At 43.9% G+C, this 27,313-nt stretch overlaps 1 protein-coding gene across 2 annotated transcripts in view; it reads right to left on the reverse strand.

Annotated features, from left to right (window-relative positions):
• Window positions 1-901: 901 nt before the first annotated feature.
• Window positions 902-27,313, reverse strand: part of kcnq3 (potassium voltage-gated channel subfamily Q member 3) — a 99,185-nt gene continuing 72,773 nt past the window's right edge. Inside the window, exons 5-16 of one of the 2 annotated variants that reach the window (XM_031904409.1) lie at window positions 27,113-27,268; window positions 25,897-26,007; window positions 24,552-24,647; window positions 23,540-23,634; window positions 22,018-22,044; window positions 15,704-15,760; window positions 8,749-8,951; window positions 7,740-7,842; window positions 6,447-6,578; window positions 5,303-5,416; window positions 4,653-4,731; window positions 902-1,958 (exon numbers count right to left, since the gene is read on the reverse strand). In XM_031904409.1, the coding sequence (XP_031760269.1) occupies window positions 1,236-1,958; window positions 4,653-4,731; window positions 5,303-5,416; window positions 6,447-6,578; window positions 7,740-7,842; window positions 8,749-8,951; window positions 15,704-15,760; window positions 22,018-22,044; window positions 23,540-23,634; window positions 24,552-24,647; window positions 25,897-26,007; window positions 27,113-27,268 (1,896 nt within the window). In that variant the 3' untranslated portion in view covers window positions 902-1,235. The remainder of the gene's footprint in view (window positions 1,959-4,652; window positions 4,732-5,302; window positions 5,417-6,446; window positions 6,579-7,739; window positions 7,843-8,748; window positions 8,952-15,703; window positions 15,761-22,017; window positions 22,045-23,539; window positions 23,635-24,551; window positions 24,648-25,896; window positions 26,008-27,112; window positions 27,269-27,313) is intronic. The other variant, XM_012965168.3, reaches the window with a different exon arrangement.

Below are 27,313 nucleotides of genomic sequence, written 5' to 3' on the forward strand. Positions count from 1 at the left end.
TGGACAAACTGCATCATAGCCCGGCCCTGTGATGTCATGGCCCCGCCTCCTCCCCACCCCCCGAGGCATCACCCCTTCCCAGCTAAGAAAGCCAGCAGAGGTGGCAACCCTACTCAAGAGTCTATAACTGCATGGTGCCTAAAGTGTTATGTATGCGACATCTCATGGCTTGATTAGAAAACATCCCTCAGAGTGTAGATAAGCCATCTACTGAGCAAGTAGACTATCATAATGTATAGTGAGAGCTATGCAACATCTGACTAGTTTGCCAGTAAGAAAGTCAAAATAATGACAAAGAAGACAATAGGAAGTACATTACGGTCATTACTTTCAATCATCTACTCACAGTGTCGGACTGGGACCCCAGGGGCCACCAGGAAACCTTAGACCCTAGGCCCACTCTCCAAACTATTTTTCCTCCTTTTCTCACCCAACATGTTTCTTCTCCCAGTCTCTTTTATTTACATGCCAGCATCTATCCTTCCATCTATTTCTCTTCTTTGTTCCCATTCAGAAATAGGGAATGACCATGAAACAGGCCAAATGGTCAAGGGAAGGAGGGTCCACCGACACCTGGGCCAACCGGGAGTTTTCCTGGTATCCCTCTGGGCCAGTCCGACACTGTCTACTCACTGTCATTGTACCAACTTGGGGTCCCGTGCAATGAACATCTCTTTGCAGGCCCCATCATGTTTGAAAGAGGGAAACTTTGTAGATACTCAATGAGAATTTAGGGTTTCATTGTTTTTTTTCCTTAGTAACCAAATCCAGTTCTTGCCTAAAGAGGTGCACCAGTAAGACTAGTATATCAAAGCCTACATTTGGTATTTCGAAACAGAAATCAATTCTGGTCAACGCAAAACTACAAATAGAACCATGTGTTCTAGAACACGGAGCACTGTTTCCTTAAAAAAATCCATGTTTATAAAAAACTGACAAACAAGTCTTTCTGCATAGATCCACATTATGTGCCGTATCAATCATAAAGAAAATATGTATATCTGCAACATCTATATCGTGTACATTTCCGCATGCAGATCATGCTTCGAACTTTAGCGGTATGAACTAGAACTTAAAAGTATCAGAGGCGGTGTAATGACTATTACTTTTAAACATGCATCTTATGTAGTAGCCGTTGGGGCTGGACCTACTGAGCTTTGGAAAAAATGTAGAGTGACATATACAAAGAGTAAGTACATTGTAAGAAAAAAAAATGATCCAGAGACTCCTCCAATCTAAACAGGTTTAGAAGGAGTCCACGCTGACTCTGAAATTCCATCCCCAGTAGAAGACAACGTGATGGGACCGCTGGGAGTAAAAGGGTCTGTATCGGTATCCGTTTCTCCTTCTGCCAAGAAACGTTTCTCTCTCATCCAGTTGGAACCATTGTTCCCAAAACTGAAATCCTCTTTTTCTTGAGAAATACTAAAGCCACTAGGAGATCTCTGAAGTTCATCGTGGTTGACCGAAAGAAGGGACAACGGAGTGTCGCTGTCTCGGAAACTTCTCCTTTGCGTTGGAGAAGCCTCTTTCAAATATGGGTTTGAGGCGCCTCCGCTGTCTTGGAATTCAACCCGCGTGTCTATTAAAGTCTGGATAGGCAAAACTGTCGGCCTTTCTGTGTAAGAAGATGAAGGGGGTGTAGCCACCCGTGGACAGTTTTCACCATTAAAAGGCAACGGTGCAGAAAAATTCCTTGGGTAGTTTTCAAAGAAACCATACTGGTTCGTCTTGTTGAAAGAAACTTGGTGCAAATGGTGGTAGGGGCTTGTATGGGCGCAAGATTCGGTATAGTTATAAATTAACCCCTCAACTTCAGAATATCTGCTGTCCACGCCCTCGTCTTCAGCGAGTGTTTCTCTAAGGGGATAATATTCCGTGATATGAACTTGCAGCTGATCCATGTGTTGCATGTGCATGTCAACAAGGAAATCCAGCTTCTTTTCCATATCTTGTACCTTCAACACAAAGAAATATAAGTAATAAACCACAATATATTAGTTAAAGATGCATCATTAGGTGGTTAACATGATTGGCTAACAGCACAGGGGCATTAGGTTTGATTCCAGCCAGAGCCTATCTGCACGGAACTATATAAATAAACTAGCACCTGATTGGACGCCAAATCATATCCTAGATTTAATTGCAACAGTTCTGGTAACTACTAGCAACTAACCAGCGGGAGACATTTAGAGACAGACATTCGTCTGTTTGGAAGCAAGCATCTGATTGGTTGATATGGATTATTATACCAGGTTTCATTGCATTCTTCCTGACTTGTCTACAATATGGAATTTGACTAGATTATGTCAACCAATCACCTTCTCATAATGTACTGACATGTAATTCATGGTTAATTCAAGGGAAAATGTTTTATACAAAATGTATCACTTACTAACGCTCCTCCAGCAAAATTCTGTTTTGAAATCCATTTTGCAAAAGAACAAACAGATTTTTTTATATTTAATTTTGAAATTTAATGTGGGGCTGAACACCTTAGTTTTCCAGATGCTCTCAGCCATGTGACTTATAAACTCCATTCGCTCTTTACTGCTGTGCTGCAAGTTGGAGTGATGTCACTGCCCCTCCCTTTACCCCCCCCCCAGTAGCCTATCAGCAGAACAGTGAGCAGATAACAAGATAACAGCTCTCTGACACCTAAAAATGCGCCCATGCCCCACCAAGTGGCAGATATAAGAATAGCACTCAATAGTAAGAAATCCAAGTCCGGCTTGGGACTCCCCCATTTACATGGGAGTAGGAGAAACAATAGGTTAGCTGAAAGCAGTTCTAATGTGTAGCGCCGGCTCCTTCTGAAAGCTCAGACTCAGGCACACTTTACTGCTGCGCTGCAAGTTGGCGTGATATCCCCCCCTCCCCCCCAGCAGCCGATCAGCAGAACAATGGGAAGGGAGCAAGATAGCAGCTCCCAGTAGGTATCAGAATAGCACTCAATAGTAAGAAATCCAAGTCCGGCTTGGGACTCCCCCATTTACATGGGAGTAGGAGAAAAAATAGGTTAGCTGAAAGCAGTTCTAATGTGTAGCGCTGGCTCCTTCTGAAAGCTCAGACTCAGGCACACTTTACTGCTGCGCTGCAAGTTGGAGTGATATCCCCCCTCACCCCCAGCAGCCAATCAGCAGAACAATGGGAAGGGAGCAAGATAGCAGCTCCCAGTAGGTATCAGAATAGCACTCAATAGTAAGAAATCCAAGTCCGGCTTGGGACTCCTCCAGTTACATGGGAGTAGGAGAAACAATAAAAAAAAAGATGAAGGTGATAATAGTCATATATCCCGTGTTACTTCAACATCACACTATCATACTGATATGTGGACAACATTGTTAACCAATTGTTGACCAGTATGTCAATCTTAGAACCTGCTTAGAACCTTGAAAGGCTTACAATTTACTGAAGGTTAGCCGTATAAATGATATTTGTACCAAGCACACTTTTTCTTATTAAAAAAATGCAGTACAAAGTACCCAAAAGCCCCAAATTTGCCCTTGAAATCCAATGAGCCAACTACAGAGGAATACTTTAATGTGGGTATAAAGTCATCAGACACAATAACACTTTAATTGTGCATAATATATCCATTTAATATATTAGAGTGCTAGATCTGTAATATATTTTGTTTCTATATTTTGAATATTTTCCATTTATAAAACGACACTTACACGGTGCCGATTCTATTCCGGCAACTCAAGGGCGGCGAATAACAACCGAGCGACAAGGTAAAGTGCTTTTCGAGCTGATTGTTTTCATTTCTACGGAGTTTGATCCAAAGCTAACTGCCACTGACTTCAATTACACTTTACAGGAGATAGAGCTCTCCCGCGGTACAACTGGACAAGTGAATGCCCTGTTTGTTCTGACTACTAAATTGCTTCTCTGAGACCCACGGGGGTCAAAGTCTCACATTAAAATAATAAATATGTTCCAACGGGATGTGTTTCATTTTGTTTTTCCTTATGGAAGAAGCACTGATCATTTTAGGGGGTTATACCATAACAAGAAAAAAATTTGCTCTAGATCTAGCCACCCATGGAAACGCTACATGCTGATTGGTTAAAATGAGTAGATCAGCGGTTCTCAACCTGTGGGTCAGGGCCCCTTTGGGGGTCGAACAAGCCTTTCACAGGGTTCGCCTAAGACCAGGGGTCCCCAACCTTTCTTACTCGGGAGCCACAGTCAAATGTAAAAAGGCTTGGGGAGCAACACAAGCACCATAAAAGTTCATGGAGGAGCCAAATAAGGGCTATGATTGGCTATTAGGGAGCCTCTATGCACCCTATCAGCTTACAGGGGCTTTATTTGGTAGTAAGTCTTGTTTTTATTCAACCAAAACTTGCCCCCAAGTCAGGAATTCAAAAATAACTCCCTGGTTTGGGGGCACTGAGAGCAACATCCAAGGGGTCGGGGAGCAACATTTTGCCCTCGAGCCACTGGTTGGGGATCACTGCCTAAGACCATTGGAAAACACATATTTCCGATGGTCTTAGGAATAATTTTATGGTTGGGGGTCACCACAACATGAGGAACTGTATTAAAGGGTCGCGGCATTAGGAAGGTTGAGAACCACTGGAGTAGACAGACCTGAACTTTGCCCATTTTATTCTACTGCCTCTGTATATCTAAAGGTACCTTACCTGTCTTTCTACTTTCACAAACTTTCCCATCATGCTTTGGTCTTCGATTTCTGGAACTTTCACTGAATATGGGTCATGTCTATAAAGAAAATGTATTTTAATAACTGGCATTAACCATAATCATGATATTGAGCTGCTTGTCTCTTGTGTGTTGTGCCTGCTGTGGCATTGCCAAGTGGTCAGTACCAGTATCTGCCACAGAAGGGGTTTCCCATTGGTTGGAAATGTCATTTTGCCCACAGTGCCAGGGTATGTGCCATAGGCTTTACAATCCAAAGTAAAGGTAACAAAATACTTGTGTTTGAGTTAGACAAATGCCATATAAAGGGACAGTATAGCCCCCTGTTTGCCCCTTTAGGGCGGCCATACATGGAGGAGCCAAAACGTTATAAAGGGAGTGGGATATAAGTGACTTGGTATTGGCTGCTTGAAGGGTTCGCTAGTCCACCAGTGGATCAACATAAAGAGTTAATGGACTTATATATTCTTTAGTATATAAAACAAGATTTCCCAGGCTGCACATTTCTTGGAAAATGTGGCATTTGCATGACATTTAGTTAGTATTTTCTTTAAAGCATCCAAATTGCAAGATGTTCCGTGTCTACGCTGCTTAGATATAGGCAGTAGAAGTATAATATAAGAGCACACACCTTGGAGACTGTTGTGACGAGTAGCCGAATCCTCCACCGAGCCCTCCAGTTCCTTTCTGAGACTTCTTATGCTTTGGGGTTGAGAGGGGACCAGGAGCAAAGACCATATCTATTCTGCAGATGAGAAATAACCCCTTTATTATGTATCAGGAAAAACTCTGCCAATGCCCTGGATTCTGCAGTTATACATTAGATAGGTGTGCCCATTGGTAAGTCCATAGCAATGTAATATACAGTTAGCAGGAGAAGTAGGGAATAAAAGTCTCTCTATGTCTAATTTTGATAATTTTACATTCGAACGTTAGTTCCATCTCACAACCCCAAACAAACAATTGCATCAGACGTTCCCCATGATACCTCATGATATCCAGATAGTTACATATCAAGCAACTGACTGCATACGCCTAATAAGAGTATGAAGCTTCAAGATAACATGAAATAATTTTGGAATATCAGTCACATGTTCTATATTCTTTAGGGATGCACCGAATCCAGGATTCGGTTCGGGATTCGGTTCGGGATTCGGCCAAGATTCGGCCAAATCCATCCTCCTGGCTGAACCAAATCCGAAACCTTAATATCATGTGACTTTTTGTCACATAAACATAGATTCAGTTCCGTATTCGCCCGAATCCCTTTACGAAGGATTCGGAGGTTCGGCCGAATCCAAAAAAGTGGATTTGGTGCATCCTTAATATTTTTTTTGAGGTTTAAGGGTCGCCTATTGTAATATTACTGTAATATTGACATATAGGGGCAGATTTATCAAAACATAAGTTTGAATCCCGAATGGGAAAAATTCGGATTGAAAACGAAAATTTCTGAAGATCGCAAATATCACGAAAATGCTTACGAAAAAAATCATATTAGTCACAATAATATTGTATTGGCGGTACAAAATTTTCATACCGAATGATTGTAAACAGCGGCAAAACCGATCTGATTTGTTTGCGCTAAAAATACGACAAAGTTGCGCAAGCGTCGGAAAAGTGGCGAATGCGCCGAAAAAGTCGTGCAAGTTACGAAAAAGTTGCAGAACAAATGCTACATCCCTACATCTTACATTTTATCGTGACATAACTCCAGTCCCAGCTCTTTGCCCAACCGTTCCCATGCTATACATACAATAGCCAACCTAACTTACCTCGTCTGGAGGTACTTAATCCTTGACAGCATATCCAGATGCCCAGCTGAGTATTGCTCAATCACGTCTTTCACATCATAAGGCCGTAAGGTCTCCTTAAATCTTTTCTTATGCAAAAGAAACTGCAGTATTCTGTGTGTAAAGCATTGTTTTAATCAAATGTAACAAAGCCGACTTAGATACATGGAATCTGGAGACAGATATGGACAACTTCTCCTGCCAGACCCACCCGTGACAGTAATGGTTTTACAACACGGCAAGTACAAAATTCTTTTTTATATCATTTTATAACAGGGTTAATATCACTTCTATATTATTAATGTCATTATATTATAACATATATAAGATGTGAAATCCTTATGGAAGATGTGCAAAAGGAAAAGTCAGGAAGGCCAAGTCAAGGTGTTACTTGAAGTGGTACAGTATGATCTGTAACTGAGCACTTAGTTTTGACTTGTCTATATACTAGAAACATACTGTTCACAATTATTCCCTGTACCACAATCTCAATCTCAAAGGACAGTTATAATAAAATATTGATGTTGTGATGCCATAATTCAGTACATGTGTAGGTACCCATAGGGTTAAATGGCCCCTATGGCTTTAAATCCCTACAGATTCTATTCCCTTAGTTGCTGGGTGGAAGGGAATGTAGCTAAGTGAGTTCATTAACTTATGTGTGCTATTGGCTAGCAGGTATGGTGACCACTTCCTGCCTCACTCTGGTATAGTGCTGGGAAAGGAGTGGCACTTCCTCTTTGCTTCCACCTGAGGAACAGTGTGGGTGGGTGCTGTGAGCCTGGGGAACAGGCCAAGTTAAAGTCGAGGAACAGGGTCCCGTGATGTAGCTCCCTTTATAGTACCCTCTAGCGGTGTAGGCAGTTAGGGTTGAGCTAGAAAGAGCAGTTTTGAGCTCCAACATAGGACTGGCAGAATGCAGGTATCTCTCCCAGGCCATATTGCCTGTAGTATAGCGATCACAGAGGATAGGGAATCAGGATAGAGAATTCCCTGAGGGGATCCACTACAGGATGTGGCAGAGGTGAACTGACAGTAGTTGCACAACACCCTCACCTTCCTCTTCCACTTAGCAAAGGCCTATTCTGGGTAAGAGAGTACAGTGTAACCCATGTTCTACTGGTACCAGTCTCTAAGAAATAGAGGCTACACATGTGTTGGATGTCTCTCTTTGGAACCCTGTGCAGCTTAGGGCTTCCACCTGTAAAGCCAAGTACTAGAGTTCCCGAAACTGATTGTTAAAGAAGAGTATATCTGAGAAAAAAGAGCCAATACCTAGATGCATGGATAGCTGCCTTTATCGTTGGTATTAAATCTTCCAACATCGCTTCAGCGCCGTAACCGGATTCAGCTATCGGCTCTCCGGCCGCCCCAGCGTCTACAGAGAGGGGCAAAACATCAACAAAACTGATCATTACATCAACTTGATATGAAATTTGTATTCATTGCCCATACTGTAGAGAGTTCCAAGTCTTAAAAAAAAAGCAAGAGAGACCTTTTAGGTACAAATGAGTTGAAAATGTGAGTTTTTGTGCAATTGCAATTGTGCAATTTTGTTCAATTTTCTCTGTAATAATAAAACAGTACCTGTACTTGATCCCAACTAAGATATAATTACCCCTTATTGGGGGCAGAACAGCCCTATTGGGTTTATTTAATTGTTAAATGATTCCCTTTTCTCTGTAATAATAAAACAGTACCTGTACTTGATCCCAACTAAGATATAATTACCCCTCATTGGGGGCAGAACAGCCCTATTGGGTTTATTTCATGGTTAAATGATTCCCTTTTCTCTGTAATAATAAAACAGTACCTGTACTTGATCCCAACTAAGATATAATTACCCCTTATTGGGGCAGAACAGCCCTATTGGGTTTATTTAATGGTTAAATGATTCATTTTCTCTGTAATAATAAAACAGTACCTGTACTTGATCCCAACTAAGATATAATTACCCCTTATTGGGGGCAGAACAGCCCTATTGGGTTTATTTCATGGTTAAATGATTCCCTTTTCTCTGTAATAATAAAACAGTACCTGTACTTGATCCCAACTAAGATATAATTACCCCTTATTGGGGCAGAACAGCCCTATTGGGTTTATTTAATGGTTAAATGTTTCGCTTTTCTCTGTAATAATTCTTCTTCTCTACTTATTATTCCTTTTGGATCCTCTACTATTTATCTTCAGTTCTGCTCCAAACTGCTGCCTGGTTGCTAAGACAATTAAGTCCATCAGATATAAAAATCAACACCTTTGTGTTTGGTGGGAGGAATCAATGTACCTTCAGAACTCTGCCAAAAAGCATAGGCTTTCATTTTCAGTGCAGTCCTGAAACGCTCCTTATTGCTCAGTCCGATATTCTTTGCCTCTTTGGAAGGACTCTCTTCAACCCCTTCGACGTTTAATGGGGAAAACGTCTTTGCTTTCGGGCTCGTACCACGGGGATTGGAAAGCCGTACCCGATCCAAAAGGCTCCATTTTTGACTAAAGGGAATAATGCAACATATATGTTATAAGATGGACTCTATAAAATAGGTCATCCATCAAGGAGCAATCTAGCATGGTGACTATATTGTACATTCAACTGAAAATACTAAAGGATCACCTTGAATGTAACACTTCTTCGACGTGCAACTAAAATTCCTAGTATCCCCTGTCATTGTTCCTCTCTATGTTAAGGCTGGGAATGGAGGCTGAACAAGATGGCTACTGAGATGCTGAACAAAATGGCTAGATGCTGAACAAGATGGCTACTGAGATGCTGAACAAGATGGCTACTGAGATGCTGAACAAGATAGCTACTGAGATGCTGAACAAGATGGCTACTGAGATGCTGAACAAGATGGCTACTGAGATGCTGAACAAGATGGCTACTGAGATGCTGAACAAGATGGCTACTGAGATGCTGAACAAGATGGCTAGATGCTGAACAAGATGGCTACTGAGATGCTGGACAAGATGGCTACTGAGATGCTGAACAAGATGGCTAGATGTTGAACAAGATGGATAGATGTTGAACAAGATGGATAGATGTTGAACAAGATGGCTACTGAGATGCTGGACAAGATGGCTAAATGCTGAACAAGATGGCTACTAGCAGACAATGAGCGTGATGTCTCTATCAGTGTTGCTTTATTTCTTCTGACATGGAACTTTGCGTATATGTTTTGTAACTTGAATTTTTACCTTTGAAAGAGAAGAGTTCTTGTACAATAAAATAAAAGGAGAAGTAAAGCAAGAATAGTATAATTATTATATATATATATACAGGTCCTTTTCAAAAAATTAGCATATTGTGATAAAGTTCATTATTTTCTGTAATGTACTGATAAACATTAGACTTTCATATATTTTAGATTCATTACACACAACTGAAGTAGTTCAAGCCTTTTCTTGTTTTAATATTGATGATTGTGGCATACAGCTCATGAAAACCCAAAATTCCTATCTAAAAAAATTAGCATATTTCATCCGCCCAATAAAAGAAAAGTGTTTTTAATACAAAAAAAGTCAACCTTCAAATAATTATGTTCAGTTATGCACTCAATACTTGGTCGGGAATCCTTTTGCAGAAATGACTGCTTCAATGCGGCGTGGCATGGAGGCAATCAGCCTGTGGCACTGCTCAGGTGTTATGGAGGCCCAGGATGCTTCAATAGCGGCCTTAAGCTCATCCAGAGTGTTGGGTCTTGTGTCTCTCAACTTTCTCTTCACAATATCCCACAGATTCTCTATGGGGTTCAGGTCAGGAGAGTTGGCAGGCCAATTGAGCACAGTAATACCATGGTCAGTAAACCATTTACCAGTGGTTTTGGCACTGTGAGCAGGTGCCAGGTTGTGCTGAAAAATGAAATCTTCATCTCCATAAAGCTTTTCAGCAGATGGAAGCATGAAGTGCTCCAAAATCTCCTGATAGCTAGCTGCATTGACCCTGCCCTTGATAAAACACAGTGGACCAACACCAGCAGCTGACATGGCACCCCAGACCATCACTGACTGTGGGTACTTGACACTGGACTTCAGGCATTTTGGCATTTCCCTCTCCCCAGTCTTCCTCCAGACTCTGGCACCTTGATTTCCGAATGACATACTTTGGACCACTGAGCAACAGTCCAGTGCTGCTTCTCTGTAGCCCAGGTCAGGCGCTTCTGCCGCTGTTTCTGGTTCAAAAGTGGCTTGACCTGGGGAATGCGGCACCTGTAGCCCATTTCCTGCACACGCCTGTACACGGTGGCTCTGGATGTTTCTACTCCAGACTCAGTCCACTGCTTCCGCAGGTCCCCCAAGGTCAGGAATCGGTCCTTCTCCACAATCTTCCTCAGGGCCCAGTCACCTCTTCTCGTTGTGCAGCGTTTTCTGCCACACTTTTTCCTTCCCACAGACTTCCCACTGAGGTGCCTTGATACAGCACTCTGGGAACAGCCTATTCATTCAGAAATTTCTTTTTGTGTCTTACCCTCTTGCTTGAGGGTGTCAATGATGGCCTTCTGGACAGCAGTCAGGTCGGCAGTCTTACCCATGATTGCGGTTTTGAGTAATGAACCAGGCTGGGAGTTTTTAAAAGCCTCAGGAATCTTTTGCAGGTTTTTAGAGTTAATTTGTTGATTCAGATGATTAGGTTAATAGCTCGTTTAGAGAACCTTTTCATGATATGCTAATTTTTTGAGATAGGAATTTTGGGTTTTCATGAGCTGTATGCCACAATCATCAATATTAAAACAAGAAAAGGCTTGAACTACTTCAGTTGTGTGTAATGAATCTAAAATATATGAAAGTCTAATGTTTATCAGTACATTACAGAAAATAATGAACTTTATCACAATATGCTAATTTTTTGAAAAGGACCTGTATATATATATAAAAGGCTGTCTATGCCATGTTCTTCTGTAACTTACTCTTGCCCCCAGTAGTCCTTTCTCCTTCACTTAGTAAGGAAATGTGTAGGACTCTGTTTGGCCCTCCAAGAGGAATCTGTTCATAAAATGTTGTGCTGTAATGGGCTTGAACAAGTTTTTGGTAGTGGAGAGTGCTAGTGTTTTTTTGGTAAATGTTACAGTGTGGGCAAAAAAGTATTATAATGTGAATCATAGAGAGCCAGTTCCTTATGACAAACCAGGTGATGGGTGAAAAGAATGCTGAAAATAAGATTTCCACACCCTCTTCTGACAGTTTTTATCTGGCATTTGGGGCAAGGCTAGAGGTTCTTGAGATCAAAGCAGAAGGAAGGGGTGGGAGGGTGGGGGCTTGGGTGGAAGGAAGGGGTGGGAGGGCATGAGCTTGGGTGGAAGGAAGGGGTGGGAAGGCAGGGTTGAAGGAAAGGGTGGGGGCATGGAAGGAAGCGCGAGTGGGTGGGGGCTAGGGTGGAAGGAAGGGATGGGAGGGCAGGGGCATGCGTGGAAAGAAGGGTGGGGATAGAGGGTGGGGGCTTGGGCCTATTTTCTTCATCAGGTCATCATCACCCAATAAGTCATTAGGCACAAGCTTCTGGGTTACTGCCCTAGGCACAATATAGATAGTTCTAGCTCTAGGTCTGAAGAAGAAGAGAGCCTGGTCAATGACAGATATGTGGAGCCCCAACTTGAAATTCAGGGATTCCCATCCTGCGGCACTGTACTATAATGCCCACTATCTTGCCAAAACAGCATGTTCCTCAGTTGCATTTTATGGCTAAGGGACCCTCTTAGCTTGGGGGTCCAAAGACCTTTCCTGTCTGCTAAGCCCTAAAAACATTCCATAAGATTGTAAGTTTATAGACAAAAGAAAACAAGTTGTACTTGTCAATGAATTACTTCTATGAATCGTAACATTTGCTTCACTAACCCTGCAGACAACGGGCTAAAGTTCACTTGGTGACATTTCTACTTAGGGAAAGCTGCGAGAACAGGCAGTTCCATGTGTCGTACCCAGCTGAAAAGAAATGAACCTTCTGGTATTTGTCTCAATCAAAGGGGGAAAAAAAATACATAATAGAAGTTTGATAAAAAGGCCTCTGGCTATTAGTCATTCCCACACACTCACCGCACAGTGCACTCTTGGAAACCATAATTGGACTGGAAGAATGTCACATTCGTGGATGACTGACTCATAGGGTATAAATGACAGGTGAGACATTTATTCATTGGAAAACAAAGTCTCCTGGTTATTTGTGTGTCTTAGAGTCACTTTGTGCCCCCTTGTGCCTTTGAGAGGCACAAGGAGGAACAAGGCGCAAAAGTCTCATGTTGGTGGTTGGGTGGGCATTAGTTTGAGAAGAAGGATTTTGTGAAGAAACAAAGGATGGTTCTAAAGATGAACCAATGGAAGCACAAAAGTGGCTGATGAATGTGAAGATTCTTGGGTTAACTAATTACCATTGTTGACTTGTTGGGTTTTCCCACAGCTTTTTGGAGTTAAAGCCAAAAAAATTTCCACAAGTTCCACAGTTTCTAATCTCCCATCAAAGTACAAATTTTCTGTTGTTATTTGGTGCCTCTCCATAAGCTTTTATATACGTATACTAGGCTATTGCTTTCCATTGCGTCTTATTGCTGACAAGATATCACCTGACCATTTTTGCTCCACAGGCTTTGTATTTTGGCTAACAATCACAGGTTGGTTCTACAGCTCTTAAAGCTGGTGAGGCCTCCATTATGGAATTTAATGATGTTGTTAGAAGATTACCATTATTGAGATACGCTATAGATGAGTATTAATGAGTTATTAGAAAAAAAAGCAAATTAATCTGAATATAATATATAATTGTAAGGGGTTATTCAGCAAAAGTCCACATGCAAAAAAAAAAGGCAGCGTGCTCATTGGCTGTAAGTAGTATTAGTATGGGATGCAAGCAGTGCAGTAATAGAATGGTACATGTGTCCCGCCATGCTTAATGTATGTTGTAACTGTGTTTAAAGAACCTCTTCTGAAGCTAAAGTCCAGGCTCCAGTTGGCCACATTGTAAGCAACTTGGCTACACAGGTGGGTGCCCAAACAGGCTGCTTTCATTTATTCAGAAAATTCAGAATAGCTGTTGGCCTCCTAAATACAACCAGATCAAAGTTCTCCCTTGTGGCAGCCCTCACCCTTCCTTGGAAATCATTATGGAATTTGTCTGTAGTGAGGAGTAGCTGGAAAAATGGCCAAGCAAGAGGGAACATAAAACCTTCTACAGTTCCCTTTCCCAACCACGGATCGCTTCTTCCACTCCTTGTAGTGAGGGGAAGGTACTCAAACATAACAGTGGGTTCCTGGGTGCACCCAGTCTACATGGTCATGCCTTTCTCTACAAAGTGCTGTGGGGTAGGGGTAATTACATTGCACAGCCCCTGAGAACATCCAACCCCAGGAGGCAGAAAGGAGCTATCCTCACCACTTGCACAGTGGGTCAGAGGGAATAATGATAGATTGGTAGAGCTGAATACTGACCGATACCCCTTAGCCAGGGCTATCTTTAATAGTCAGAGGGGTCATTCAGTGCCTCCTCCCCCCCAACCTTCAGACCCTTGGATGATTCTGTGGTGCTGAATATCAAGCAAAATGCCCCTCCACCCTTAACTCTAATCCCACCTGCTCTCAGGTCTTAAACCAGTAAACACAAATCTAAAGCATTTAATAGTCATTGACTATATGCCCAATCTATTTTCCCAATTGAGTAAATGAATTCCAGATGCCCGTCTCATTCTTGCTACAGGAGCCACCTTAGCATCTTCATTAATGTATCTAAGTACTGTGGAATACAGGGCAGAAATAAACTGTTATCGCAAACAAGAGTCCTTCCTCTGTAGCCACAGGGCTAACGTCCCTGGTGGAACTCATGCAAGAACATCTACAGCAGGTTGCTCCTAATCGGAGGCCAATGGATAAGTGTGAAGCTCCATCTGTAGCAGTGACACTTTGAAATATAGTATGTAGATGGAGATGGAGCGCACCAGATGCATCAATAAATATTTTATGTAAATGCAACACACAATGCTGTAGGCATGCATCTTAAAGGGGAAATTCACCCAAACATCACTTATTAATAGTATTAAATACATGTTTCATATATATGTTAGAGAAACAGAGAGAGAACAGGAAAAAGGATGCATGATAGGAAGGAAGGAAGGAAGGGAGGGAGGAATCAAGGAAGGAAGGGAGGGAGGGAGGGAGGGAGGGAGGGAGGGAGGGAGGAAGGAAGGAAGGAAGGAAGGAAGGGAGGGAGGGAGGAAGGAAGGAGGAAGAGGAAGGAAGGAAGGAAGGAAGGAAGGGAGGGAGGGAGGGAGGGAGGGAGGAAGGAAGGAAGGAAGGAAGGAAGGGAGGGAGGAAGGAAGGAAGGAAGGAAGGAAGGAAGGAAGGAAGGAAGGAAGGAAGGAAGGAAGGAAGGAAGGAAGGAAGGAAGGAAGGAAGGAAGGAAGGAAGGAAGGAAGGAAGGGAGGAAGCGAGGAAGGAAGGAAGGGAGGGAGGGAGGGAGGGAGGGAGGAAGGAAGGAAGGAAGGAAGGAAGGAAGGAAGGAAGGGAGGGAGGGAGGGAGGAAGGAAGGAAGGAAGGAAGGAAGGAAGGAAGGAAGGAAGGAAGGAAGGAAGGAAGGAAGGAAGGAAGGAAGGAAGGAAGGAAGGAAGGAAGGAAGGAAGGAAGGAAGGAAGGAAGGAAGGAAGGGAGGAAGGGAGGGAGGGAGGGAGGGAGGAAGGAAGGAAGGAAGGAAGGGAGGGAGGGAGGGAGGGAGGAAGGAAGGAAGGAAGGAAGGAAGGAAGGAAGGATGGAAGGAAGGAAGGGAGGAAGGAAGGAAGGGAGGAAGGGAGGAAGGGAGGGAGGGAGGGAGGGAGGGAGGGAGGGACGGACGGACGGACGGACGGATGGAGGGAGGGAGGAAGGAAGGAAGGAAGGAAGGGAGGGAGGAAGGGAGGAAGCAAGGAAGGAAGGGAGGGAGGGAGGGAGGGAGGGAGGGAGGGAGGGAGGAAGGAAGGAAGGAAGGAAGGAAGGAAGGAAGGAAGGAAGGAAGGGAGGGAGGGAGGGAGGAAGGGAGGGAGGGAGGGAGGGAGGGAGGAAGGAAGGAAGGAAGGAAGGAAGGAAGGAAGGAAGGAAGGAAGGAAGGAAGGAAGGAAGGAAGGAAGGAAGGAAGGAAGGAAGGAAGGAAGGAAGGAAGGAAGGAAGGGAAGTCAGTTATATAGTTAGATTTTATTTTAGGTGAAGTTGCCCTTTAAATAGTTTGTACATAGCAAGGGGAAGGCAAGCGAGGGAGGGGCATGCAGCTAATGAGTGGATATGCTGATTAATTATACCTAAATGTTCTTTTGAAGCTCGATCCAATGAATGGTTCCCTACTAAACATGACTTTACTGTAAAGTGAAGGGAAAATGATTAAGATGGAAACCAGTGATCCGACGTGCAACGTTGGCGTGATAGCGACACACAACAAGTTCACTATAAATGAAGCAATGAGAGCAATGGTATGTGCCATGGACACTATAGTACTGACTTACTGTAAATATACTATGTCACACTTACATGTTGGTTCTAAATGTGAATTTGGACCAGTAAAACAAATTGTCTAATAGAAAAGAAATAATAGCCGATTTTATAACAAGAGTTTTGTATAAATGGGCCACTATACCTTTATATTTCACCATGGAAATGTATGATTCCCTGTACTAAGCACAATTCAGCAGGAACAGCCCTCTAAGTTTGCTCATAGCCTGTACAGAGAGATACCATAAAACTATGGCAGCGTAGGAATTTCTCTGTACTAAGCACAATTCAGCAGGAACAGCCCCCTAAGTTTGCTCATAGCCTGTACAGAGAGATACCATAAAACTATGGCACATAGGGATTCCCCTGTACTAAGCACAATTCAGCAGGAACAGCCCCCTAAGTTTGCTCATAGCCTGTACAGAGAGATACCATAAAACTATGGCACATAGGGATTCCCCTGTACTAAGCACAATTCAGCAGGAGCAGCCCCCTAAGTTTGCTCATAGCCTGTACAGAGAGATACCATAACACTATGGCACATAGGGATTCCTCTGTACTAAGCACAATTCAGCAGGAACAGCCCCCTAAGTTTGCTCATAGCCTGTACAGAGAGATACCATAAAACTATGGCAGCATAGGGATTCCCCTGTACTAAGCACAATTCAGCAGGAACAGCCCCCTAAGTTTGCTCATAGCCTGTACAGAGAGATACCATAAAACTATGGCACATAGGGATTCCCCTGTACTAAGCACAATTCAGCAGGAACAGCCCCCTAAGTTTGCTCATAGCCTGTACAGAGAGATACCATACAACTATGGCAGCATAGGGATTCCCCTGTACTAAGCACAATTCAGCAGGAACAGCCCCCCAAGTCTGCTCATAGGGATAAGTATATTTATTATATGGTTAATGTATGATCCCAAGGAAACAGCAGGGTAACAAGGGAACAGGGAGCTGCTAGATGGTTTGGTGCATTCAGACTCAGCTGGGACTGGGGGAACAATGCGTTGTTGTGCTGAGAGAAGGTAAAGCTTCCCTATAACTGGATATACAATGCCAGGCTATGGCCGATCCGCTGCTCCAGTTACAGTAATTTCCTGCTGTTCAGAACCCGTGCCCTGAAGGTGCTATTATATTCCCTGCACACAGACACGGGGTGAGAGGCCACATGTTCCCGGCTAAATCCAATGTGGCTAGTGTTACCTCTGTCTGTGTGGCACAGGTGTAACGTACAGCCGGCCCACTTGGGCCAACACTGTATCTAGAATGTCAGGTAGAATGGATGTGCATTGTACTAAAGGAAGGGAGAATATTGCTCTTATGTGCACGACATGAAACCTTCTGAAACCCATGGATACAGTAGGGTGCAAATAGCAGGGGCAACTGGATAACTACCCCCAGGGCCACTATGAGAAATCATGGGGCCTAATACTCCTGGGACCCGGGGTGACAAGTTGAAAAAATACTCATCTAAAGAGACTGCACCCCTGATCAATTGGATAATGCCCTTATACACCCAAAGTTACCCAAATGTGCCCAAACCTACATATACCTGTATATTGGCCAACTCTTGGGATCTGGACCATTTATCTCTTGACCTCCCTCTGCAGATGGGCCCCTGGCAAGTCTTCATCCCACCCCTCCCCCGACACAGGCCCTGACTGTCACTTATTGGCTAACACTATATAATAAAGCTTTCTGACACTCAGAACCAGAGAAATAGAGAGGGGAAGGGGGAATAAGGTGATATAATCAGCCTATAATCTTCCTATACTTTTAGTTTACCCTTTTTTGTTTCTAGAGTCCACTATTTTCCATCTAGGATCCCAAGCTGCTGGGCAACTGTCAGTTTCTGAGGTCCCCCCCCCCACCCCCACCCCAAGGCAGTATTTAAATTGGAAATTCTCCTTTAGACCAATGAAAGGAGAACTAAAACTTAAGAAAAAGGGTTATGATTGATTAGGAATGCTGTATTTTATATGTTGACTTACTGTACCAGCCCAGAGGTTCAGCAGCCCTATAGTAGTAATGATCCAGGTCTTTAAAGTTTCCCCCGGCAGCTCCCCATCTTGGATCTGGTTCAGCCATCTTTTGAGTGTCATTGGCACTGCACATGCTCAGTGAGGTCTAGAAAGCTAAGTTTAGGGATTGTGGGAAATCACCAAAACATCAGCACAGGGTGACATTTGCCATAGAAGCTGATGCTACAGGGCTGATTATGAATCAATGTTGATGCAGACTACACTGGATTCTGCCATGTAATGGGAATCTGAACACATTAGTAATTATCCTATAGGAAAACTATAGGCCTGTTAGTCTGACATCAGTAGTAGGAAAGCTTCTGGAAGGGGTAATAAGGGATAGGATAGTTGAATACATTGCAGTTCACAATACTATTAGTTTGTGCCAGCATGGTTTTATGCGTAACAGATCTTGCCAGACTAATTTAGTCGCCTTTTATGAGGAGGTGAGTAGGAACCTTGATGCTGGAATGGCAGTGGATGTCATCTACTTGGACTTTGCTAAAGCGTTTGATACAGTACCTCACAGAAGGTTAATGATCAAATTAAGGAATATTGGCCTAGAACATAATATTTGTAATTGGATAGAAAACTGGCTGAAGGATAGATTACAAAGAGTGGGGTAAATGGAACATTTTCTAATTGGGCCAGTGTGGTTAGTGGAGTACCGCAGGGGTCAGTCCTTGGGCCTTTGCTTTTTAACTTGTTTATTAATGACCTGGAGGTGGGCATAGACAGTATTGTTTCTATTTTTGCTGATGACACTAAATTGTGCAAAACTATAAGTTCCATGCAGGATGTGCCGCTTTGCAGAGCGATTTGACAAAATTGGAAAACTGGGCAGCAAACTGGGAAATGAGGTTCAATGTTGATAAGTGCAAAGTTATGCACTTTGGTAGAAATAATATAAACGCAAACTATCTACTGAATGGGAGTGTGTTGGGGGCATCCTTAATGGAGAAGGATCTGGGGTTTTTGTAGATAACAAGTTGTCTAATTCCAGGCAGTGTCATTCTGTGGCTACTAAAGCAAATAAAGTGTGAGTATGGGGGGGCAGTTACAGTGAGTATGGGGGGCAGTTACAGTGAGTATGGGGGGCAGTTACAGTGAGTATGGGGGGCAGTTACAGTGAGTATGGGGGGCAGTTTTGGGCTCCAGTCCTTAAGAAGGATATTAATGAGCTGGAGAGAGTGCAGAGACTGCAACTAAACTGGTTAAGGGGATGGAAGGGTTAAACTATGAGGTTAGACTGTCGAGGTTGGGGTTGTTTTCTCTGGAAAAGAGGCGCTTGCGAGGGGACATGATTACTCTGTACAAGTACATTAGAGGGGGTTATAGGCAGTTGGGGGATGTTCTTTTTTCCCATAAAAACAATCAGCGCACCAGAGGCCCCCCCTATAGATTAGAGGAACGGAGCTTCCATTTGAAGCAGCGTAGGGGGTTCCTCACGGTGAGGGCAGTGAGGGGGTTGGGGAATGCCCTGCCGGGGGATGTTGGGTAGGGGGTTCCTCACAGTGAGGGCAGTAAGGGGGTTGGGGAATGCCCTGCCGGGGGATGTTGGGTAGGGGGTTCCTCACGGTGAGGGCAGTGAGGTTGGGGAATGCCCTGCCGGGGGATGTTGGGTAGGGGGTTCCTCACGGTGCGGGCAGTGAGGTTGGGGAATGCCCTGCCGGGGGATGTTGGGTAGGGGGTTCCTCACGGTGAGGGCAGTGAGGGGGTTGGGGAATGCCCTGCCGGGGGGTGTTGGGTAGGGGGTTCCTCACGGTGAGGGCAGTGAGGGGGTTGGGGAATGCCCTGCCGGGGGATGTTGGGTAGGGGGTTCCTCACGGTGAGGGCAGTGAGGTTGGGGAATTCCCTTCCTAGTGATGGGGTAATGGCAGATTCTGTTAATGCCTATAAGAGGGGCCTGGATGAGTTCTGGAACAAGCAGAATATCCAAGGCTATTGTGATACTAATATCTACAGTTAGTATTACTGGTTGTATATATATAGTTTATGTATGTGAGTGTATAGATTGGTTAGTATAGGGTGTGTGCTGGGTTTACTCGGATGGGTTGAACTTGATGGACAATGGTCTTTTTTCAACCCTATGTAACTATGTAACTATGTAACTAACTATGTATCCTTGTATCATGACTATTGTATCCTGTATATTGTGTGTGGGTCCTTTAGCTCAGCAGCCCAGAGTATATGCAGGGAATTTACAGAAAAGAAGATGGGGGGCTACTGGGGGCATCTTCAGGGGCACCTACAGTGGTGTAGTCCAGGCCCCCTGTCCCCTGGCATACAGCTGCCATACTGGTGGGGGCACAGAGTGGGCATCTCATAAGACTTTTCAGAAGGGAAATTGTATGTAATTTAAGGCATTTTAGTGAGAATTTATCTCATAAAACCCCGACCCTCACAGGCTGCGGATTCGCCGCTCCCGGGACTTCATTAGTCTGGAGAGTGTGACTTTTCAATCTGCATTTGCTTGAATTTCCGAAAAGAAATGTCAGGACATATTGTCTTCATCAAATTTATATCAGGGAATTTAAACCGCTGATCAAATTGATTACCGTCTGTCCTATCACAGCGGCAAGGCGCTGACCCACAAAAGTAAGACCCTGTCCTTTGGAAACGGGCCGCTGTTACGTTACGTGCGATCTGATCTGCTAATTTAGATGTAACTGTAAAATTAATTATGTGTTTTATTTCTGAGATTTTAATGCCCTACTTATAATGCAGCAGAGCCGAGCAGCCAGTAATAACCGCCCTTTGCTATTCATTGGCGCAGCCACAGTGACCCCTAGTGGCAACTACAGGTACCAGCACATTGGTTTTAGATCTGCAGTGCAACGTGTGGCTTAAGTGCAACTCCCTGCATCAGACAACATGGATTTTAGTCAAAAATTATTTGACAGCAACAGAATAAATCAATGGCCTTAGGTGTATAAAAAGAATTATTTATTATAGAATTTATTATATGTGTCTCCTGTATATTATAGAGGTAATAAGAGTCACACTGTGACCATATGAAGGCACAAGGCTGCAGGCTGAGTTATACAGGGAACTCTGAGTATCACTCATGTATTATAAGGGATACTGTACCCCCTACTGTAAATGATAAGGATATTAGCAGTCACTGAGGGGTTCTGTGCCCATATAAAGGCACAAGGCTGCAGGCTGAGTTATACAGGAAACTCTGAGTATCACTCATGTATTATAAGGGATAATGTACCCCCTACTGTAAATGATAAGGATATTAGCAGTCACTGAGGGGTTCTGTGCCCATATAAAGGCACAAGGCTGCAGGCTGAGTTATACAGGGAACTCTGAGTATCACTCATGTATTATAAGGGATAATGTACCCCCTACTGTAAATGATAAGGATATTAGCAGTCACTGAGGGGTTCTGTGCCCCTATAAAGGCACAAGGCTGCAGGCTGAGTTATACAGGGAACTCTGAGTATCACTCATGTATTATAAGGGATAATGTACCCCCTTTTTTCCTTCTGTTGTATACACATGGTTTTCTATATAAGGCTTCCTTCTCTCAGCTCAAAAACCTCCAGGGCCCGGGCTTGAGCATGCTCAGTTTGCTCCTCTCTCCCCCTCCCTTCTCCCACCTCCCTCCTCCCCCTTCCCCTCCCTGCTGTAACCTGAGCTGAGAGCTACCATCCAGCCAGAGATTCAAAGCAGTAGGAAAGAGATGTTAAATCACACCAAGCTAAAATGGCAGCTGCTATCTTAAGCAAACAGAGGGAGCTTCTAGGGCTGTTTACTCAGGTATGGTAAAGCTTTCTGCAGAATAAATATGGTGTTCTATCTTGCATTATTGTGGCGAATCTATTTGCAATAAACTGCCTTTTCTTCTCCTGAAAGCAGACAACTAAGACTCACAAATAAGATATATTTTCCATACAGGCCCTTCTCTGAGCCTATTCTTTCAACAAACAACCCAAAGTGTATGACCAGCCTACAGACTTGAGTCAAATTATTCCGTTAAATCCCTACGCGCCTTTAAAGTCGCAACTACCATGGACATCTCGGAACGCAAGTCATTAACTCAGACGCTGCAAAGAAAACCCCATTGTGCAGGTTGGTTACTATAGAAACCTACCTATTGGTCCCATCCATCTGCTCCTTCCTTAATGTGAAAGCAAAGGGGGAGAAAAGAAATGAGACACGCGTTACAATCACATCCTGTGTCATGGCGGCTTTGGCCCCACCGAGCTCTTATTTAGGATCCATGAATGTAAAAATCGTGACTTGGGGTTAGTAGTAAGTGTTTCATTGGTTAGAAAATTTCATGGAGAAGAAATTTCAGTAAAAAAATGTAGTGACGCAGTTTGCGGTTTCAGCCTTGCGTAGGACTCCATTTGTACCCTGTGAGCCACTGTCTTCCCTATAACCCCCAACCTTCCTTATTCTGCTCTCCTCTTCCTGTCCTGTCTCCCCCCCCTGCTTATTGGAATGAACCAGTTTGGAGTCGGCCATGGATTTCAGATAGTTCCAGAGAAGCAGGAGAACTTGTAGAAGGAAAAGAACTTCTCTCCCCCAGCCCCCGTGTGATATTGTCTCCTTAATATTTCTGCCCCTTTCCATATTTATCTCTCCACTTATCCCATGTTCCCTTCAGTGCCCTTTTAGTGTTACTCCTCCCCTTATTCGCTCCTCATTCTCCCCCCCTATTTTTCCCATGTGCCAATTTCTCTTGCACTCTGCCCATTTGCCATCATCTCTTTTCATCACCCCCTTCTGCTTCCCTGTCCTTCTCTGACCCAATGACTCTACTCCTCTCCCCACTTTGTTTTGTCATTGTAGATCGTTGGTTTCTCCTTCTACCTCACTGGTCGGAGTCAGGATGGTTGGGAGGCTTAGCCCCCTCAAGCTGTGCCCCCCGAGCCTTGCCTGCCTGCCCCAAGTCCTGCTTTTGGCTTGTAGAGTTGGGAGGCACCATGTGTGACTTGTTTCATGATATATAGCTATGTCACTTGTAATTCTGTGTCTCTTTGCTGCATAGCTTTATAACTATAACCCTACAGCAGTGATCCCCAACCAGTGGCTCAGGGGCAACATGTTGCTCCCCAACCCCTTGGGTGTTGCTCTCAGTCCCCCCAAACCAGGGAGTTATTTTTGAATTCCTGACTTGGGGGCAAGATTTCCTACCAAATAAAGCCCCTGTAAGCTGATAGGGTGCATAGAGGCCCCTAAAAGCCAATCACAGCCCTTATTTGGCTCCTCCATGAACTTTTATGGTGCTTGTGTTGCTCCCCAAGTCTTTTTACATTTGACTGTGGCTCACGAGTAAGAAATGTTGGGGACCCCTGCTCTACATATTTACCCTACATGGGGGGAAGGCAATCTGGGCACATAAGGACATACATTCTCCTTGGTTGATTCTTTATTAACAGGATGATCCCACAGACCAATGCTACCCCTGCTTCAGGCAGAACACATAACTGGTTTTGGTTGGGGTTTCTGGGTGATAATTATAAGTTGGCATCAATTTTCTAAAAAAGTACTGTCTCTGCTTCCTCTCATCTCTGCTAATAACAAAGAACTTTTGCTGGCTGAGCATGAACCAAAACAGCAGTAGAAGAGCCCCAGCCTATAGACCCAATTGTTTTCGGAATACTTGCCTGAAGTATGGGAACTGCACAGTGGTTTCATAGTATCTCCATGTGGCGATCAGATCAATCCGACTGAGGTTGGTGGCATAAAATCTCCATGCAGACTGAAGGGCAAGAGAGAGAGGGTAAATAAGGAATATATATATCAGTAAATATTGCCCTTTTACATCTTTTCCCTTGAGCCGCCATTTAGTGATGGGCTGTGTGCTCCCTCAGAGATCAGCTGACAGGAAGTGATGCAGCTCTAACTGTAACAGGAAGTAGTGTGGGAGCAAAAGGCAGAACTCTGCCCATTCATTGGCTGATGGGGCCTAGCATGTATGTGTGCCTTGGCTTGTTTGTGTGCACTGTGACTCCTATGATCCCAGGGGGCGGCCGTTAGTACTTAAAATGGCAGTTTTCTATTTAGGATTACCCAATGGGTTAAGCAGGCCTCAACAGAGATAATAGGGCCCATGTGCAGGCTCTAGAGCTGGGCACAAAGGGGTGACATACATGGAGTTCTTGCTGAGCACCCTGTAATGCCAGGGAGTCTTGCACAAGGCTCTGGATCACCCCACATCTGAAGGCACTTGATTAATTATGTATATTGGGACCCCCAAGGGCCACAATATGGCACAACTCTTTGCATTCAAACTGGAGGCAACCAGTAGAGAAAGCAAGTAGAGTAAAAGTAGAAAGCAGGGTGTCTTGTGGGTAAAAGAATAACTCTTTTTGCACTGACTCTAAAGGGCAGTTCAGCACTACACACAGTGAATGAGCCCCACAATTATAGATCATGTGACATTTCAGCCACCCCAAGAGGACAAACCATAGTATAATGTTGACCTCCTCTGATGAAGCACCCAATGGTGCGAAATGCGTTAGGAGAGTGGGTACCATGAGGCACTGGGATGCACCTATCCATTGTTTGGTATAGTATGTTTGCTTTTTTTGAATTGTTTGTTTAATTTTTAGCCAATAAATGGTTGTTTATTTCACTGAAAACTTTTGTTGATTGATTAGATATAATGTTCCTAACCTGGATGAGTTCTGCCGCCGGCTTCCGTCGTTTCTCAAAATGCTTCTGCCGATGTTGCTCCTGAACCTTGAGAGCCAACCCAGAACCCAGAATTCCCTGCGGGGACAAAATAAAAAGGTCATGGATGGTTTCCTCCATCCATGGATGATGAGTAGTATATTAAAGGTCAACTAGTCTACTCAACTACTCTCTTGCCCACTTTCCTGCCATATATGGCCAGGCCAGGAGCTCAGACCATACAGCCTGGTGATCCAAAGGTGATCCTTCTGCACAGTCCAATCAAATTGTTGCAATGTTTCCCTTTAGGACAAGGAGAGCGGGACAGCAGTAATGTAGGCTGAGCCTAAGCACAACCTTGTTAATAGTAAAGCTGATGCCTTGGCAGCAGGGGCTTCTGGTAACATGGCCGACCCCTTAAACCGATCATCCTGGAGTCTTATTACTACTTTCTGTATTATATGTTGATTGGGTGTTATGTGTAGAGAAAAAGAATGTAGGTGATAATGACTCCATATCTGGTAGAGGGACCTCTAAGAAGGTGCCCATTTCCCACCTGATCCTCAAGCAGCTTTGTATAACTGAAGCAAGATATAACACTATGGATATATCCATGGGGGGGGGGGGTAGAAAGGTTTTTTTAAAAGTTTTTATAACCCTATAAATAAGAACCATAACCATGCTAATCTATATAGCTTAAGGTAGCCAACTGGACCAATTGGGGGACTTCCCCACTAGCCTTGAGGCAGAGGTTGTACAACAGGGCACTGATCTTTTTATTACTTCTTAATGGGGCTCAAAGCTGCTCATGCCTCTATCCCCCTCTATGTGTTACCCCCTATTGTAATATATAAGGATAGACCAGGGAACTCCATGCTTTTATAAAGTTCGCTGAACTAAGGTGACTTTTAATACCCGCCTATTTTGCAGAAGGGGTTGTTGCAAGAAGGGATACTTTATATTTGATAATACACACATATTGCTGAGTCATGTGACATCATTAAGCACAGATTATATCTGATGACATCACTATGCTCTGTTTGTAAGGATCTATTTTACAGGTAAGTCATGCCTCTGAGAGCCCAAGTGTAGCTCTTTCACAGTCTTTTATACCACTGGGAATCACCTGACTTGCTGGTACCAATTAGACACCAGTTCTGCCTTAGACAGGGACAGTCCATAGAAGGGCCAAACAACAACCTGCCCATCAGAGTATCCTTCCTGGAATGTAGGTCCAACAAGAAGAACACTAGCCCAAAATATCTTACACGGAATGTTTTGGTTCCATGTGAAATATCAAGGATGGTTGAAGTATTTCTGTTATTACTGACCAGAGAGGCGCACTCACCGCAGGGAGAGCAAAGAATGAAACCCCGATCAATGAGAATGTGGCGGCTATGAGCCGTCCCTCCCAAGTCTTGGGCGTTTTATCCCCGTAGCCGATTGTTGCAAGAGTGATCTGAGAAAAAGATGTAAAAAAACAACATTAAAAGACACACAAAGAAATTGTCATATTCTGGAGACAACTGGACCAAACTGGGTCATAGAATATACAGGTACTTTCTGCATTTTAGCCATTAATGGGAAGTCTAAAACTGGTAGGGGGACCTCTAAGAAGGACTTTGTCCATTTCCCACCCAATCCTCAAGCAGCTTTGTATAACAGAAGGTATAACACTATGGATATTTCCATGGGGGGGTTACAAAGGGTTTTATTAAAGTTTTTACGACCATATAAGAACCATAACCATGCTAGTCTATATGGCTTAAGGCAGGGTCCCCCAACCTATTGTACTAGTGACCCAAACTCAGATGTAAAAAGTATAAAAAATAAATTGTCATATTCTGGAGACCATCTGACCATACTGGGTCATAGAATATACAGATACTTTCTGCATTTTAGTCATTAATGGGAAGCCCCAAAGCATCTGATTGGAGCAGCCCAACCCCTCCAGCCTTCATTTCCTTCCCAAACTGCATTGGGATAAAGGGAGTCCTGGCCAGTGGCCTTCTGATCACATAGAATAAGCTGGAATGGAAATAATATGGAAACGTAGCCCAACCCAGTCCTAGCCTAGAGGGTCAAAAAAAACCTCAACACATTGGCAATTATTTGGAAGGAACCCACAGATCCAGAACGAGAGCCATCTTGGCACAGGGATTCATACACATGATTGATGGGTGGTGCGGTCTGGTCCCATTGCCAACAAGCCAGCTGGCTCGGTGGGGCATAATTATAATATGGAAGGGGATCTCAGCCCTATCAACTGCAAGCGGCTACATCAGATGCAGAAAGTCAAGTCTTTGCAGGTTCCCTACCTACACAGGGATGCTGAGTAAGTTGCACCCTGACCAAGATAGAGGTTATATTTACATTAGAGAATCAAGAGGCTTGGACCCTGGAACCCTTCATGAACAGCTCCATTCTCAGCAGCACGGTGCCCCCTTCATTTCTTAAAGATCAGGTAGACATATTTGAGGCTAGCCCACCTGGAGATCCTTCCCCTGGGGCCCTATTGGCCGATCCTGTTGGGCGACAGAGTTTCACCCTAGGCAGATACTCACCAGACCCCACCAAAGAGCATCGGCATAGGTCTCAAACTCCTCCTCTACCAACTCTCCCTTTTCATTGCGTTCTGGAACGTCTTTCTCCACCAGATAAACCAGGAACGAGGAGAGGATCAGGGTCAGAAAGCCAATGTACCAGGCAGTGATGAGCTCCTAGGGAGAGAAGAATTAGAAGATCAGCTCCATTGAGATCCAGAA

The sequence above is a fragment of the Xenopus tropicalis genome, chromosome 6, assembly GCF_000004195.4.
Source record: "Xenopus tropicalis strain Nigerian chromosome 6, UCB_Xtro_10.0, whole genome shotgun sequence".
Lineage (NCBI taxonomy): Eukaryota > Metazoa > Chordata > Amphibia > Anura > Pipidae > Xenopus > Xenopus tropicalis.